At 45.5% G+C, this 18,342-nt stretch overlaps 1 protein-coding gene across 10 annotated transcripts in view; it reads left to right on the top strand.

Moving 5' to 3' along the window:
- IDUA (iduronidase alpha-L-) overlaps nt 1-18,342 on the top strand; it is a 914,728-nt gene that overhangs the window by 693,670 nt on the left and 202,716 nt on the right. For 9 of the 10 annotated variants that reach the window (XM_029602401.1, XM_029602339.1, XM_029602392.1 and 6 more), the window contains one exon: nt 860-1,069. The exons of the other annotated variant lie outside the window; for it this stretch is intronic. In XM_029602401.1, coding sequence (XP_029458261.1) covers nt 860-1,069 — 210 coding nt within the window. The remainder of the gene's footprint in view (nt 1-859; nt 1,070-18,342) is intronic. 10 annotated transcript variants of the gene reach the window in all.

Below are 18,342 nucleotides of genomic sequence, written 5' to 3'. Positions count from 1 at the left end.
CCTTGGCAGGGTGATCCATAACAGATTACTAACTCCCTGGCGGACTTATAACAGATTGCCAACGCCTCCCCTTGGCGGGGTGATTTATTTCAGATTCTAACTCCGCCCCCCTGGGGAGCAGTTTCTAACAGATTGCTACTCCTAGCAGCAGGGATTGATAACAAATTGCTAACTCCTCCCTCTCCAGGAGGAGATCCATAACAGAATGCTAACTCCGAGCAGCAGATTTATAACAGTGATATGGCTTTATTGCACTTTGTGATGTTTTTGGAGGGAGAGAGAGAGAGAGACTGGCTATAAAGCCCTCATATTAGGTAGGTATTTATACCTCTATATGAGGCCCACCTAGCTACTCGAGGTGAGGTTTAGGTATTAGTGTAGGGGGTTGGATGGACTCTCTACCTGGGTAAAAAACTAGGTTGAGAGAACATTGCACACATCTCATCTTTGGGTGAATTTCCTCACTCCGAAGGTCATCAAATCTTCACAAGAGTGCACTGTTCTGTTCGTACGTCACACTCTGAATGTCAAAGTGGCCCCTAACCCCTACACTAATACCTATCCTCACCTCAAGTAGCCAGGTGGGCCTCATATAGAGGTATAAATAGTATGAGGGCCTTATAGCTATGTAGCTGATAACTTTATTTGAGGATATTCAGTGGGATGTTTATCCCTCTGAATATCCCTGATACCTTATCCAGCTAAAGTTAACCAAATAAATTATCTGTTTTGTTTTGTTTTTTAATATTTTAAATTGCAACTAGTAATGGCTTTCCCTTTGTTTGATGTTGGATCTTCTGCTAATGTAAATCAACAAGTATGTTTTTATGTACAGCATAACCATTTTTTTTTTTTTTAGGGGAAACACAGATTTCAGCAAATATTTATAGCAAAGATGAGGAAACTTATGATACTGTTGGAGTAATAGCCACTTCTCATGATCCTACAGAGGACCACATCTCAGATAGCTGGCAGTCCACTATACTCATTTATAATAGTGATGATATTCGGACATCAACTAATATTAGCTTTATAACAGTGAATCTCATTAACTTTCCAAAAAATGCAGGTAAACAAATTGCATGGTATTTTAAATATAAATGACCAGAAAAAAAATTTAGATTTTCAAAGATTAACTTTTAAATAATTAAAAAAATGGTTCCTTCTGTGACTGAAGTTCCAAATACTCTTAAAGATATTGTATCTGCATTAGGTTTAAAATTAGATTCTAAATTGTCTATGGCTATTCATATATCATCTACAGTACAAAAATCATTTTTATTTCTTAGATATATTTGGTGTTTGCATCCTTTCATTGAAAGCAATAATTGTATCTCTGGGTGCATTCTCTTATCATTTCAAGAATTGACCAACGCAACTCTCTCTTTCTTGGTCTTGAAACATCTACAGCTGTTGCACAACACTGCATCAAATATGATTTATGAATTTAAAAAATTTACATAAAAGCACAAGAATTCCATGTTCCTATTGTGCAGTGATAATAGTGCTATTCCCTAAGGGCCAGATTTTAAAAAGCTTACGTGCGTAAATCCATTGGATTTATGTGCATAGGTGGGGTTACGCACGCCGGGCCTATTTTATCAAGGCCCGGAGATGTGCATAAAGCCCTGGGACGCGCATATGTCCCGGGTCTTCGAAAAAGGGGTAGGGAGAGGTCAGAGGTTCCCGGCACAGCGGCCATTTTGCCACTGTGCCAGGGGATCATATGCCGGCAAGCTGCTGGCGTGTGCAGCCTGCGCCTGCCCAGAGCAGGCGCAACAGGTAAGATAAAGGTCGGGGAGGTGTCTAGGTGAGGGCGAGGGGGTGGGAGGGTTAGGGGAAGGGAAAGGGGAAGGGATGTTAGGTTAGGGGGCTGGGAACGGGGAAGGCCACGGGTGTCGGCACGCGCAAGTTGCACAATTGTGCACCCCCTTGCACGCGCCGACCCCCGACTTTATAACATGCATGTACCTGCGCGCGCATGTTATAAAATCGGGAGTCCATGTGCGCATGCCAGGTAGCGTGTGCACATGGATGCGCTCGTGCAACTTTCTAAAATCTACCCCTAAGACTCTTAGTTAATAACAATTTATGGACTTCTCTTCCAGAAACTTGTCCAAACATTTTTTAAACCCAGCAACACTAACCGCCTTTACCACATTCTCTGGCAAGGAATTCCAGAGCTAAATTGTACATTGGGTGAAAAAGAATAACAGATCTACATTTACACTAACTTTTCCACTCATGATTTATAGACCTCTATCATATATCCTCTCAGCCTTTTCTCCAAGCTGAACAGACATAATTTTTTTAGCCTTTCCTTATAGGGGAGCTGTTCCACCCCCTTTATCATTGCTATATCTTTTTTGAGATGTGGTGACAGAACTGCACACAGTACTCCAGATGTGGCCTCACCATGGAGCGATATAAAGCCATTTTGACATTCTCAGTTTTATTCTCCATTCTTTTCCCAGATCCTTTTTCTAATTGGTAACTCCTAAGATGGAACCTAACATCGTGTAACTATAGTGTGGGTTACTTTTCTCCCTATGTACCACTTTGGACTTGTCCATAGAAAATTTAATCTGCCATTTGAATGCCCAGTCTTCCAGTATCTCAAGGTCCTCCTCCAAATTTTCACAATCCACTTGTGATTTAATGACTCAGAATAATTTTGTGTCATCTGCAAATCTGATCACCTCACTAATTCTGTTTCTTATCTTTTAACCAGTGTGCAATCTAAGATAGTGTAATGCCCACAAAAATGGTGGACTCTTGATGCTCTGGTGCGATTGGCATAGCCTAGTGAGCAAGCCCACTAGACCCACACTGGCAGCTGGCGGAGGAGCCCTTTGGCGGGACCAGCTGGAGCTTCGCCTATACCAGCTGCCTTCCCCATAGGTTGAGCCCTTGGGTTCTGGCAGCCGGCACATCTTAGGTAAGTCCCTAGGGTAGTCTGGAGAGGGGAATCCAAGGGCAGGTAAGAGTCAGGACAGGCAGCTGACAGCAGTGTAGATTAACAATCCAGAGTTCAGGGCAGGCAGCAGACAGCGGAGACGAAGAACAGGTCAGAGGTCAGGGCTGGCAGCAGAAGGGGCTAAGTTGGGTCCAAAGCAGAGGGTCAGGTCCAGACGGTGATCACAGAAGGGCAGGGTCGAAGCCAAAATCAGAATCTAAGAAGTCAAGACGTGGAACAGGGCAGAACAAGGAATAAGACAAGGCAAGAAAACAGAGAAGGCAGACAAGGACAAGGCGCAAACAAGGCTAGGATTGGGCACGAGCAAGACAAGGAGACAAAGCAAGAAGCAACACACCCTGGGACACAAGCACACCAGGAAACCTGATGCAGAGGAGCTGGCTGGTTGCAAGGACTTCCTTATATACTTATGGAGGATATAATGTCATCAGCCAGAGCCACAGAAAGTCCCAGCTATGGGACCTATAGAGGGAGTTCAGAGTTACAGGAAGTTCTACCCCAGATCCTTGGAACAGCATACTGCTGGAGGCTATGCTGGAGTCACTTAAGATCATAGATGAGAGGCATAACAGATAGGACATTGCCTTCTATCCTGGACGTTTAAATTTTCTCGGGAGTCTCTCATGGGGCACTTTGTCAAACTTCTTAAAATCCATATACACTACATCTACTGGCTCACTAGTATCCACATATTTATTAACGCCCTTCAAAAAATTGTAGCAAATTGGTGAGGCAAGATTTCCCTTATGCAGATTCATGCTGGCTGTGTCCCATTAAACCATGATTTTGTTCTTTAGATTAGTTTACATGAGTTTTCCCAGCTCTGACAACAGTCTTAATGGTCTATAGTTTCTTGGCTCACCTCTAAAGCCCTTTTTAAAGATCAGGGTTACATTGGCCACCTGCCAGTCTTTGGATGCAATGGGCGATTTTAATGATAGGTTACAAATTACTTGTAACAGATCTGCAGTTTTATTTTTGAGTTCTTTCAGTACTCTGGGGTGTGTACCATCTGGCTCGAGTAATTTGCTACTCTTTAGTTTGTCAGTCTACCTTATTACATTCTGCACTGTGATTTGTTTCATTTCTTCTGAATCATCACTACTGAATAGGGATGTCATTCATTGGGCCATTTATTTCATTTGTTTCGGCTGTGTGCACATATCTTGCGATTGGAAGGTATGCACACAAAACTTAGGATGTGCGCATCTGAGGGTAGGTGCCCACATGCACACATACCTGCGGAGTTGTGCATATACATTCCGATTGTGAGATATGCGCACACAGGCCAAAATGAATGAAACGAATGGCCTAAAAAAAACAACGAAGCACATCGCTACCACTGAATATAATTTCTGACATGGGTATCTCACCAACATCCCTCTTCATTAAACAATGAAGCAAAGAATTCATTTAGTCTTTCCACAATGGCTTTATCTTCCCTAAATGCCCCTTTAACCCCTTGATCATCTAAGGGTCCAGCCAACTCCCTCACAGGCTTCCTGCTTCAGATATATTTAAACAATTTTATTATGAGATTTTGCTTCTATGGCCAACTTCTTTTCAAATTCTGTATTAGTCCACATTATCAATGTTATACATCTAACTTGCCAATGCTTATGCTTCTTCCTGTTTTTCCAATTTCCAATTTTTGAAAAAAAACCACTTTGGACTAAAATAGCCTCTTTCACTTCACCTTTTAAATATGCAGGAAGTCATTTGATTTTTTTCCACTGTTTTTAATGCATGGAATATATCTGGACTGAGCTTCCAAAATGATATTTTTAAAAAATGACATTTGTAACTTCATCTTTCAGTTTTTCTAACTATGTTCATCAATTTATCAAAGTTTCCCTTTGAAAGTTTAATGTTAGAGCTGTAGATTTACTTAATACCCTACCTCCAGTCATTAAGTGAAATTTGATGGCAATTTGATCACTGTTGCTGAGCACCCCACCAACATTACTGCATTCCACTAAGAATTAGGTCTAAAATGGCTCCCCCTCCCAAATGCTCCATGAAGCAGACATTTATTTCATCTAGAAACTTTATCTCCCTAGCATCTCCTAATGTTACATTTTCCCAGTGAATATTGGGATAACTGTGCTGCCAAATTTCATTGTCTATTCATTTTGGCCAAGTGGACAGTATGCATAAGAAATCTTTTAAATAAATAAATAGAGTACTCCTACTACTATATTCTTCCCCATCACACATGGAATTTCCATCCATAAATATTCTATTGTGCATTTCATTTACTGCAGGATCTTTATCCTGTTGGACTCTATGCCATCCCTAACATAAAGCATCCCCCCCCACCATCACCAAGTTGATCCATCGTATCATGGGGATAAAATTTGTACCATGGTATTGAACTGTCCCACTGGCTTTCCTCCTTCCACTAGGTTTCTGATATGCCAATTAAGTTCACCTCTTTATTCAGTGCTAATCAATCTAGCTGTAGAGACTTCCTGGTCTTCACAGGATGGCTCTAGATCCTTGTCCTAGGTATTTTCCAGCTTAGCAGGAGAAACCATTTTTTACAGTACCTGCCCCTGAGGCTGGCTGTGAATAGCATCTCCTTAGTTCATTTGAGGGACTAGTGGCTTAGAGAATGTGATTTTTTTCAGTTGGCTTCTGGAGAGTAAAGGGTCGGTGTAGGGAGCTGAAGGATTGGTTTGAGGAGATCTATGCAGTGCACCCCTTGCACTATCAAGGTCTACCTCTAGTTGAAAGAGAAACTTTAATTTATGTTTCGGGGATCTTTTTCCAATTTTGCTGGGGTGATACCCTGGTCCCGTTTGGTGAGGGACAGGCCCTGAATCCAGCAGCCAGGGGGGAAGAAGACCTGCATACCATTTTCCCTGGTGGAAGTGCAGCAGTGACTCCTCAAGTCATCTCACCTCAAGAGTTATGGACTGTGAAAGTGTTTTTGCCTTTTTTGGGTTGTGAGGAGGTGGGCTATATTAGCCTGTTTTTCAAGTACAGAGCTTTTCTCTAGAGAGGTCACACCAGAAGCAGTCCAAGGAGCAGAGGAGACAGGACCTTTGGAGACCCACAATATAATCTTCACTTTTGAGACACAGAACACAAGCTGAGGAACGACTGGACTTATGTTAACCTCAGGTATGATCTTGACATTCAGGGGATCCTACACACAAATAGGGATTATCCTGCCAAATTGGGATTTTTCTTATCAGGGACAAATTAAAGCCCAGGGTCTGGTACTGAGAACACAAAAGATAGGAAACAGAGCCCATTCTCGTAAATACACTAAGGAAACCACAGATATAAAGAGGACATTAAGATCATAAGAACATGCCATACTGGGTCAGACCAAGGGTCCATCAAACCCAGCATCCTGTTTCCAACAGTGGCCAATCCAGGCCATAAGAACCTGGCAAGTACCCAAAAACTAAGTGTATCCCATGCTACTGTTGCTGGTAATAGCAGTTGCTATTTTCTAAGTCAACTTAATTAGCAGGTAATGGACTTCTCCTCCAAGAACTTATCCAATCCTTTTTTAAACCCAGCTACCCTAACTGCATTAACCACATCTCCTGGCAACAAATTCCAGAGCTTAATTGTGCATTGAGTGAAAAAGAACTTTCTACGATTAGTTTTAAATGTGCCACATGCTATCTTCATGGAATGCCCCTAGTCCTTCTATTATCTGAAAGAGTAAATAACCGATTCACATTTACCTGTTCTAGACCTCTCATGATTTTAAACACCTCTATCATATCCCCCCTCAGTCATCTCTTCTCCTAGTTGAACAGTCCTAACCTCTTTAGTTTTTCCTCATAGGGAAGCTGTTCCATTCCCTTTATCATTTTGGTCGCCCTTCTCTGTACCTTCTCCATCTCAAATATATCTTTTTTGAGATGCGGCGACCAGAATTGTACACAATATTCAAGGTGTGGTCTCACCATGGAGCGATACAGAGTCATTATGACATTTTCAGTTTTATTCAACATTCCCTTTCTAATAATTCCCAACATTGTGTTTGCTTTTTTGACTGCTGCAGCACACTGAACCGACAATTTCAATATGTTATCCACTATGACACCTAGATCTCTTTCTTGGGTAGTAGCTCCTAAAATGGAACCTAACATTGTGTAACTATAGCATGGGTTATTTTTCCCTATATGCATCACCTTGCACTTATCCATATTAAATTTCATCTGCCTTTTGGATGCCCAATTTTCCAGTCTCACAAGTTCTTCCTTCAATTTATCACAATCCGCTTGTGATTTAACTACTCTGAATAATTTTGTATCATCTGCTAATTTGATTACATTACTCATCGTATTCCTTCCCAGATCATTTATAAATATATTGAAAAGTAAGGGTCCCAATACAGATCCCTGAGGCACTCCACTGCCCACTCCCCTCCACTGAGAAAATTGTCCATTTAATCCTACTCTCTGTTTCCTGTTTTTTAGCCAGTTTGTAATCCACGAAAGGTCATCACCACCTATCCCATGACTTTTTACTTTTACTAGAAGCCTCTCATGAGGAACTTTGTCAAATGCCTTCTGAAAATCCAAATACACTACATTTACCGGTTTATTAACTCCTTCAAAAAAGTGAAGCAGATTTGTGAGGCAAGGCTTGCCTTGGGTAAAGCCATACTGACTTTGTTCCATTAAACCATGTCTTTCTATCTGTTCTATGATTTTGATATTTAGAACACTTTCCACTACTTTTCCTGGCACTGAATTCAGGCTAACAGGTCTTTAGTTTCCTGGATCGCCCCCTGGAGCCCTTTTAAATATTGAGGTTACATTAGCCACCCTCCAGTCTTCAGGTACAATGGATGATTTTAATGATAATTTCAGATCTATTAGTAAAAATTTGTAACCTTCATTTTTTAGTTCCTTCAGAACCCTGGGGTATATACCATCCGGTTCAGGTGATTTACTACTCTTCAGTTTGTCAATCAGGCCTAACACATCTTCTAAGTTCACTGAGATTTGGTTCCATACATCTCCCCAACATCCTCTTCAGTAAACACCGAAGCAAAGAAATTGTTTAATCTTTCCGTGATGGCCTTATCTGTTGCGCTGGAGGGGGACCCTTGGCCTGGTGCAGGATTAGTATGGCCCTCTGGTCGGACCCAGAGAGCGCCTGCCACCAGGAGGCGGAGCACACGAGGAGACAGAAGCTAGCTGGAGCTTCGCCAATAACAGTCTCCTGGAGAGGTAGTGGAGGTGAGTGCCCACCACGAGCAAGGGTGAGCAGATGATGCAGAAAGGATGGACCAGACCTGAGCTGGAAGCTCTGGAGACCTCAGGGAGGTAACAGTTTAGGAAGGCTCTCCGGGCGAGGCTGGCAGCACCTGCGGGTCTAGTCGGATGAAGGCCACGGGTGGAATCCAAGCAGGTCAGTCTGGTAGTCACGGAAGGCCAGAAGAGAGTGTCTGAGTGAAGTGCAAGGGTCAAAGACAGAGTATCCATCCAGAATTGGTCAGCCAAAGCAGGGGTCAATACCAAGGTCAGTCTGAGCATAGTCAAGGCGAGCGAGGGTCAGTTCCAGGCAGCAGACGAAGAGAGTAGTCAGACAGGCAGTGGTCAGCTCCAGGCAGCAGACGAAGAGAGTGGTCAGACAGGCAGTGGTCAGTTCCAGGCAGCAGACGAAGAAAGTGGTCAGGCAGGCAGTGGTCAGTACCAGAGATCAGTCCGAGAAGGTACTACCTGAGTAAGGACACAGGAATGAACACATGGCGCAGGAACACTGGAACATATGGAGATGCAGGAACAAGGAGACGCTGGAACAAGGAGACACTGAAACACAGGATTAGGCAAACTAGAACACCATGGTGTCGACCCGATTGCCAAGGTGAGGTCCTGGGGACAGGGCCTCGCTATTTATGGGGCTACTAAGTGATAACATCATACTGCGTCCGAATCGGTTTTCCCACGCTTGGCCCCTTAAAGCTCAGGATGTCGGCCATGCATGTGCCTAGGGGCGGGGCCAAGGTGGCCAAAGATGCGGAGCCCCAACAGGAGCTCCGCTGTGAGGTCTGTGGCATGGAGGAGGCCAGAGAGGGCCACGGTGAGTGCCGGGGGTGCCGGAAGCTGGCAGCAGCGACAAGACCGGAGCTAGTGGAGGGCAGCACGAGGTGAGCAGGCCCGGTCGCGGCACCCACGTGGCTGGGATGCGCAACAGTACCCCCCACCCCTTCTCGGCCTCCCCCTTACCGGTCTGGGTTTTTCTGGGTGGCGCTGATGGAATTCTTGAAGAAGAGTTTTATCAAGAATGTGGTGAGAGGGCTCCTATGAGTTTTCTTCTGGGCCGAAGCCCTCCCACGAAAGGAGGTATTCCCAGTGGCCCCGATGGCGTCGGATGTCTAAGACTTCTCTAACTTGTAAGGTGTTTTTAGGTTCTGCTGAGTGTTGTGTCGGAGGAGGAGGACTTTGGGAAGGCCAGGACAGGATCAATGGCTTGAGTAGTGACACGTGGAACGTGTTGTGAATCCCCATGAAAGCTGGAAGTTTCAGCTGGTAGGTGACTGCTCCTATGCGTCAAAGGACAGGGAATGGACCAATAAATTTGGAAACTAGTTGTTGGGAAGGCAACCGTAGCTGGATGTGCTTAGAACTAAGCCAGACTCTTTGTCCAGGCAGGAACAGAGATACGGTCTGATGATCAGCATCTGTCATGCGTTTGGCCCGGTCAGCTGCTTGGCAGAGCCTCTCCCTTACTTGGTTCCAGAGCCGGCGTATGGTTTATGCTGTAGATTGGGCTGCAGGTGAAGGTACACTGAGCGGAACCGGCAGGGGAAGGAGAGGTTGACAGCCAAAGACTACAGCGAAGGGAGAAATTTCTGTGGCAGAGGCAATATGAGTGTTATAGGATAGTTCTGCCCATGGCAGGAGGTAATCCCAGTTATCTTGCTGGTTGTTGACATATGATCGCAGGAAGGTTTTCAAAGACCGATTAATCCTCTCGGCCTGGCCATTTGCTTGCGGATGATATGCTGATGTTAAGTTTAACGTGATATTGAACTTTTTACAGAGAGATCTCCAATATTTAGCAGCAAATTGAGGGCCCTGATCAGAGACGATTTCTTGTGGTAGTCCATGTAAACAAAATACATGGGATAGGAAGAGTCGATCTAGCTCTGGAGCCGATGGGAGTCCAGGTAAGGGGACAAAGTGGACCATTTTTGAGAAACGGTCTATTATGACCCAGTTTACAGTATTTCCTTTTGAAGGAGGTAGATCCACCATGAAGTCTGTGGAAAGACTAGACCAGGGCTCGGTGGGCGCAGGAAGTGGTTGTGCGCAAACTGGAAAGGAGTCCACGTATTCTCGGGAGTCCTTTGTCATACCAGGCCACCAATACTGCCTTCGGAGCATCTCGAGAGTTCGCCCTCGGCCGGGATGACCGGCCAGCTTGGAGTCGTGAGCCCGTCTTCCCGGCTGGTACTGTGATGGTGACTGTAATAGATTTGCAGGCTGGATCAATAATGTGCCTGGGAGCCTCGGGTGTGTCTTCTGGCTCGAGGGAGCGAGAGAATGCATCTGCATGGAGAATCTTCACCGCTGGGTGATAGCGGAGCTCGAAGTTGAAGCGTGCAAAGAATAAGGCTCAGCAGGCTTGTCTTGGGTTAAGTAACTGGGCCTCCTTGAGGTGTTCCAGGTTTTTATGGTCAGTAAATTTCGTGAATAATCTGTGTTGCACCCCTTCAAGCCAGGGACCCCACTCCTGGAGGGCAAGTTTCACTGCTAGGAGTTTGCAGACCCCTATTGTATAATTTTGTTCTGTGGAGGAGAATTTTTGTGAATAAAAGGAACATGGCACTAGGGTTCCCTTGGTGGAGTATTGATGTTATCATTCGGCGTGGTTGTGGACCCCTGGGTCATAATGAGGGTGGCTCCACCCACAGGGAGGAGCCCTGTAGTGACTCTCTACAACAGGCTCTAGTCTTAATAGGCAGACACTGATGATAAAGCTTTATTATACAGGAATGTAGAATGCTCAGTCTGGAGTGAGGTGGTGCAGTGCTGATCCTCCTGGTAGTGGTCCGCAAAGCGGGGTACTCCATGGCAGCTCCTCTGGAGTGGGGATGCTTCGTGAGGTAGATCTGGTAGTGACCCGCAAGTGGGATATGCCGTGAATCTGGTAGAGGAGACAGCAGAACTCATAGCAAAGAAGCAGGTTAGATGAGCACACTCATGTAGAAGAGATGAGGCAGGTAACAGCGAACACTCGGTAGTGGCCCGAGGCACGGGAGGCACTAGAGGTCTTTTCACCGAGGTGGTAGATTATGGTACTCACAGACAATCAGCAATAGAGTCCTGTAGAAGAAATGGCCCTCTGAGGAGTGGATAGCGAAGGTAGGCCCCTGAGGAGCGGGTACCTAAGTTCAGTCACAGGAGTCAGGAACAACTATTGTGAAGAGACAATCTCCGAAGGAGTGGAATCAGGCAAGACGAAAGTCCACGCTAACTCATTGGAAGCTTGTGAGTTGCAGGTTTAAATACCTCATGGCGGGTGATGTCACTGGAAGGCACGCCCCGGAGGTTAAGAACATAAGAACATAAGAAAATGCCATACTGGGTCAGACCAAGGGTCTTCTCCTCCAAGAACTTATCCAATCCTTTTTTAAACACAGCTATACTAACTGCACTAACCACATCCTCTGGCAACAAATTCCAGAGTTTAATTGTGCGTTGAGTAAAAAAGAACTTTCTCCGATTAGTTTTAAATGTGCCCCATGCTAACTTCATGGAGTGCCCCCTAGTCTTTCTACTATCCGAAAGAGTAAATAACCGATTCACATCTACCCGTTCTAGACCTCTCATGATTTTCAACATCGCTATCATATCCCCCCTCAGTCGTCTCTTCTCCAAGCTGAAAAGTCCTAACCTCTTTAGTCTTTCCTCATAGGGGAGTTGTTCCATTCCCCTTATCATTTTGGTAGCCCTTCTCTGTACCTTCTCCATCGCAATTATATCTTTTTTGAGATGCGGCGACCAGAATTGTACACAGTATTCAAGGTGCGGTATCACCATGGAGCAATACAAAGGCATTATGACATTTTCCGTTTTATTCACCATTCCCTTTCTAATAATTCCCAACATTCTGTTTGCTTTTTTGACTGCCGCAGCACACTGAACCAACGATTTCAATGTGTTATCCACTATGACACCTAGATCTCTTTCTTGGGTTGTAGCACCTAATATGGAACCCAACATTGTGTAATTATAGAATGGGTTATTTTTCTCTATATGCATCACCTTGCACTTATCCACATTAAATTTCATCTGCCATTTGGATGCCCAATTTTCCAGTCTCACAAGGTCTTCCTGCAATTTATCACAATCTGCTTTTGATTTAACTACTCTGAACAATTTTGTGTCATCTGCAAATTAGATTATCTCACTCGTCGTATTTCTTTGCAGATCATTTATAAATATATTGAAAAGTAAGGGTCCCAATACAGATCCCTGAGGCACTCCACTGTCCACTCCCTTCCACTGAGAAAATTGTCCATTTAATCCTACTCTCTGTTTCCTGTCTTTTAGCCAGTTTACAATCCATGAAAGGACATCGCCACCTATCCCATGACTTTTTACTTTTCCTAGAAGCCTCTCATGAGGAACTTTGTCAAACGCCTTCTGAAAATCCAAGTATACTATATCTCCCGGTTCACCTTTATCCACATGTTTATTAACTCCTTCAAAAAAGTGAAGCAGATTTGTGAGGCAAGACTTGCCCTGGGTAAAGCCATGCTGACTTTGTTCCATTAAACCATGTCTTTCTATATGTTCTGTGATTTTGATGTTTAGAACACTGTCCACTATTTTTCCTGGCACTGAAGTCAGGCTAACCGGTCTGTAGTTTCCCGGATCACCCCTGGAGCCCTTTTTAATTATTGGGGTTATATTTGCTATCCTCCACTCTTCATGTACAATGGATGATTTTAATGATAAGTTACAAATTTTTACTAATAGGTCTGAAATTTCATTTTTTAGTTCCTTCAGAACTCTGGGGTGTATACCATCTGGTCCGGGTGATTTACTACTCTTCAGTTTGTCAATAAGGCCTACCACATCTTCTAGGTTCACCGTGATTTGATTCAGTCCATCTGAATCATTACCCATGAAAACCTTCTCCATTACGGGTACCTCCCCAACATCGTCTTCAGTAAACACCGAAGCAAAGAAATCATTTAATCTTTCTGGGATGGCCTTATCTTCTCTAAGTGCCCCTTTAACCCCTTGATCATCTAACGGTCCAACTGACTCCCTCACAGACTTTCTGCTTCGGATATATTTAAAAAAGTTTTTACTGTGAGTTTTTGCCTCTACAGCCAACTTTTTTTCAAATTCTTTCTTAGCCTGTCGGGTTGCCCTAATTCTAATGCATCATTAGTATCCTTTAAAGATACCTCTCTCCGAACCATGTGCTGCTGAGCGACTGTCGGCTTTCCCCTTTGTTTCTGCCATGATGTCAATAAGAAAGAGCTGGTGCACCCGTGAGCGCGTGTTAGGTAACTCCAATTCCAAGATGGCGTCCAGGATCGCCCACACCATCCCGGGGATGCCGGAGAGAGTGGCATTTGCAGGCTAAGGCCAAGAGAGACTTGGAAATCACTGGAGCAGGCAGAAGAGAGGTGAGCAAGAGAGGTCGCAGCTGTCTGTGACTGACGGGCGCAACAATTGACTTAAGACCATTCCTGCTCCAATAGTGGATGCATCGACTTCGACTATGAAGGGGCAGTTAGGATCCGGGCAACGTAAACATGGGCCAGTACAGAAGGCCTGTTTCAAGGCATGGAACGCTGATTTGGTCTTGGATCTCCACACTCAAGGATCACATCCCTTCCTCGTCATAGTGGTGAGTGAAGCGACCAGTGTGGAATAATTAGCAATAAAGTTTTGATAGTAATTGGTAAATCCAAGGAATCTTTGTAGGGCTCGGAGACCCACTGGTTGAGGCCAATTTCGAATACCTTGGAGTTTGTCGGGGTCCATGGTGAACCCGCGGCTGGAGATGATACAGCCCAGGAATGTGAGACTGGATTACTCAAAAATGCACTTCTCCAATTTAGCATAGAGATGGTGGTCTCTGAGACGCTGGAGGACTGTTTGAATGTGGGAATGATGAGACTTCAGATCTTTGGAGAAGATTAATATATCGTCCAGATACACTACGACGAATGAGTACAAAAGGTCCCAGAAGATCTCGTTCATTAGCCGCTGGAAGACTGCAGGGGCGTTGCAAAGCCCGAAGGGCATGACTACGTACTTGTAGTGTCCATCTCTTGTGTTGAAGGTGGTTTTCCAGATGTCTTCCGGTTGAATCCGTACTAGGTTATATGCCCCTCTTAGAGCTAGTTTAGAAAAGATTTGTGTGCCCTGCAGGCGGTCGAACCATTCACTGATAAGTGGCAGTGATACTGATCCTTATGGGTTACTGCGTTCAAACCTTTGTAGTCTATGCATGGTCTTAGAACCCGGCGCCTGCCAGGGAAGTAGAGGGTCTTATGAACCCTTTGGCCAAATTTTCCTTGATGTATGCTGACATCACTTGGGTTTCTGGGAGTGAAAGAGGATAGGTTCTGCCCCGGGAGGCATGGTTCCAGGTAGGAGTTCTATGGGACAGTTGAACTTTCAGAGTGGAGGCAGGATATCGGTGTTTTGTTTGGAGAATACGTCTTTGACTTCCAAGTACGGAGCAGGTAATCCGAGAAGGGTTGTAGAGCTTAGGACTCTTATAGATGGAGACACTTGCTGTAAACAGTGGGTTTGACATTGAGGGCCCCACTGAGTGAGTTGCAGGGATTGCCAGTCGAAGTGGAGTGCATGTAACTGGAGCCAAGGAAGTCCAAGGAGTACGGGATGTGTTGTTCATTTCAAGATCAGAAGGGAAATCTCCTTGTCATGGAGGGTCCCAACAGTGAGGCGAATAGCTATAGTATGGTGAGTGATATGATCAGGGAGAGGTTCTCCTTGAATTGAGGCGATACGTAGTGGTTCCTCCAATGGTTGGACTGGTATCTGAAGGAGTGTGACAAACTCTTCTAAAATGAAATTTCCACTCGCCCCGCTATCCACGAGGGTGGTGGTGGCGAATGAACGAGACTCACTAAGGAGGGAGATAGGCAGCAATAGTTGAGGGCCAGAAACTGTAGGCCCCAAGCTCAGGACCCCCGCCGGGCTCAGGCTTTGGAGTTTCCCGGACGCACAGGACAAGTCTGGAGAAGATGTCCGAAGCCGTCGCAATACAAGCAGAGACCAGATTTTCTTCGTCTGAGACGTTCCTCTGGAGTCAGGCATCCACGGTTGATCTGCATTGGCTCCTCGGGAGGTTGAGGGGCCACTGGTAAGGCGTTCAACTGGGGACTCGCTGAACAGGGTGGCTGTAGAGCAGAGCTCTTACCTCCTGGTGCTGTTGCCGAAGACGGTAGTCGATTCTACCGACCAGGGAAATCAGGTCTTCCAGAGATATTTGGATCTCGTGGGTGGCTAGCTCATCTTGCCAACCCAACTCAGTTGCAAGAGTTCGGAACTCCACTGTATATTCAGCGAGCAAGTGTGAACCTTGACATAGGTGTTGGCCAGCGACCGCCTGTCGACCTGGGACCTCGAAGGTGCATCAGAAGGCAGAGATGAACTGAGGGAACTGGTGAAGAATTGCGTCGGAACACTCCAGAGTGGGGAAGCCCATGCCAGGGCCTTCCCCTCATGACACGAGAGGATGAACGGGATCTTTGTCGCTTCATCGGGGAAAAGCGAGGGTTGTAGTGAGAACTGCATATAACATAGATTTATGAAGCCTTGTCAGAGGCGAGGATCCCCATTGAAATGGGGTGGAGCTGGGAGGGCCAGCAGTGCCCGTGAGGACAAGATATGGGCAAGAGCCCCTGGGTTGGCTATGGCAGATTCCTCCAACTGAGAACGCATCTTTTCCACAGAGGAGGCCAACGCTTCCATGATCCGTTGTTGCTCTCGGACACGAGTGATCAGACCAGGGATGGCCTGCAAGGCAGGAGACTCTGCCAAGTCCATGCACTTGGCAACCTGTTGCGCTGGTGGTGGACCCTTGGCCTGGTGCAGGATTGGTTCAGCCCTCTGGTTGGACCCAGAAAGCGCCTGCCACCAGGAGGCGGAACACACAAGGAGACAGAGGCTAGCTGGAGCTTTGTTAATAACAGTCTGAGGTTTCCGCAGGTTGAGCCCTTGGGTACCCGGACCATCTGGACTTAGATGGGCCTGAGAAGGTCTTCCGGAGAGGTAGCTGAGGGGTGCTCGGCTGATGCAAAGAGGATGGACCAGACCTGAGCTGGAAGCTCCAGAGACCTCAGTGAGGTAACAGTTCAGGAAGGCTCTCCGGAGGCAGGCAGCGCCTGCGGATCTAGTCGGATGAAGGCCACAGGCGGAGTCCAAGCAGGACGATCTGGTAGTCACGGAAGGCCAGAAGAGAGTGTCTGAGTGAAGCGCAAGGGTCAAAGCCAGAGTATCCATCCAGAAGTGGTCAGCTAAAGCAGGGGTCAATACCAAGGCCAGTCCGAGCATAGTCAAGGCGAGCGAGGGTCAGTTCCAGGCAGCAGATGAAGAGAGTGGTCAGGCAGGCAGTGGTCAGTTCCAGGCAGCAGATGAAGAGAATGGTCAGGGAGGCAGTGGTCAGTTCCAGGCAGCAGACGAAGAGAGTAGTCAAGCAAGCCAAGGTCAGTACCAGAGATCAGTCCGAGAAGGTACTACCTGAGTAAGGACCCAGGAAAGAACACAGGGCGCAGGAACACTGGAACACTCGGAAACGCAGGAACAAGGAGACGCTGAAACAAGGAGACACTGGAAGACAGGATTAGGCAAATTAGAACACCACGGTGTTGACCCGATTGCCAAGGCGAGGTCCTGGGGACAGAGCCTTGCTATTTATAGGGCTACTGTCATCATACTGCGTCCGAATTGGTTTTCCCGCGCTTGGCCCTTTAAAGCTCAGGACGTCAGCCACGTGTGTGCCTGCGGCGTGGAGTAAGCCAGAGAGGGCCGCGGTGAGCGTCGGGGGCGCCGGGAGCTGGCAGCAGCGTCAAGACCGGATCTAGTGGAAGACAGCACGAGGTGAGCAGGCCCTGTCGCGGCACCCATGCGGCCAGGACGTGCAACATTATCTTCTCTAAGTACCCCTTTAACCCCTCAATCATCTAACGGTCCAACTGACTCCCTCACAGGCTTTCTGCTTCTGATATATTTTAAAAGTTTTTACTGTGAGTTTTTGCCAACTTCTTTTCAAATTCTGTCTTAGCCTGCTTATCAATGCCTTACATTTAACGTGCCATCGCTCATGCTTTATCCTATTTTCTTCAGTTGGATCCTTCTTCCAATTTTTGAATGAAGATCTTTTGGCTAAAATAGCCTCTTTCACCTCACATTTTAACCATGCTGGTAATCGTTTTGCCTTCCTTCCACCTTTCTCAAGATGTGGAATACATCTGGACTGTGATTCTAGGATGGTATCTTTTAACATTGTCTACGCCTCTTGCACACTTTTTACCTTTGTAGCTGCTCCTTTCAGTTTTTTCTAACTATTTTTCTCATTTTATCAAACTTTCCCTTTTGAAAACTTCGCACTAGAGCCATGGATTTGTTTACTGCCCCCCTTCCAGTCATTAATTCAAATTTGATCATGTTATGATCACTATTGGCAAGCGGCCCCACCACCGTTACTTCTGTCACGAAATCCTGTGCTCCCTGATAATTAAATCTAAAATTGCTCCCTCTCTCCTTTGTTCCTAAACTAATTGCTCCATAAAACTGTCATTTATTCAATCCAGGAACTTTATCTCTCTAGAATGTCCCGATGATACATTTCCCAGTCAGTATTGGGGTAATTGTAATCTACTCGCACAAGGGAGTCAGTGGTTAACCACAACATACAATCTAATATACAAAAATGTGGAACCAAATTACTCCGTTTTTCGTCGAAACAGGTTGAGACGTTTGGTCCCGCTGAGGAAGATACTTGGCTCTTACTTTAAGTAACTTTACATGCCCCTGAGGAAGCTCACCCGGCGAAACACCGGCCTGTGTAGGGCTATGTTGTTGAAATGAAAAAAGTTTTCTACAGAGTCATTTTTGTTTATCTGAACGGAGGACATTTTTTAATCTTTTGAAAAGAATAAGTGAAAAAAATTAAAAAAAAAAAAAAAAAAAATATGTTGAATTAAATAAATGAGGAAGGTGAATGATCGAAAAGACCGGTTAGTGTCTAATTTCAAAGATACATAACGTCAAGGCTTGCGGACACCTTCATAGGCTTTTCTTTGAATAGTAATTTGGTTCCACATTTTTGTATATTAGGTAATTGTAATCTCCCATTATTACTGCACTAACAATTAGTTAGTTTCC

The sequence above is a fragment of the Rhinatrema bivittatum genome, chromosome 1, assembly GCF_901001135.1.
Source record: "Rhinatrema bivittatum chromosome 1, aRhiBiv1.1, whole genome shotgun sequence".
Taxonomy (NCBI): domain Eukaryota; kingdom Metazoa; phylum Chordata; class Amphibia; order Gymnophiona; family Rhinatrematidae; genus Rhinatrema; species Rhinatrema bivittatum.
This window is presented reverse-complemented; position numbering and strand designations above follow the sequence as displayed.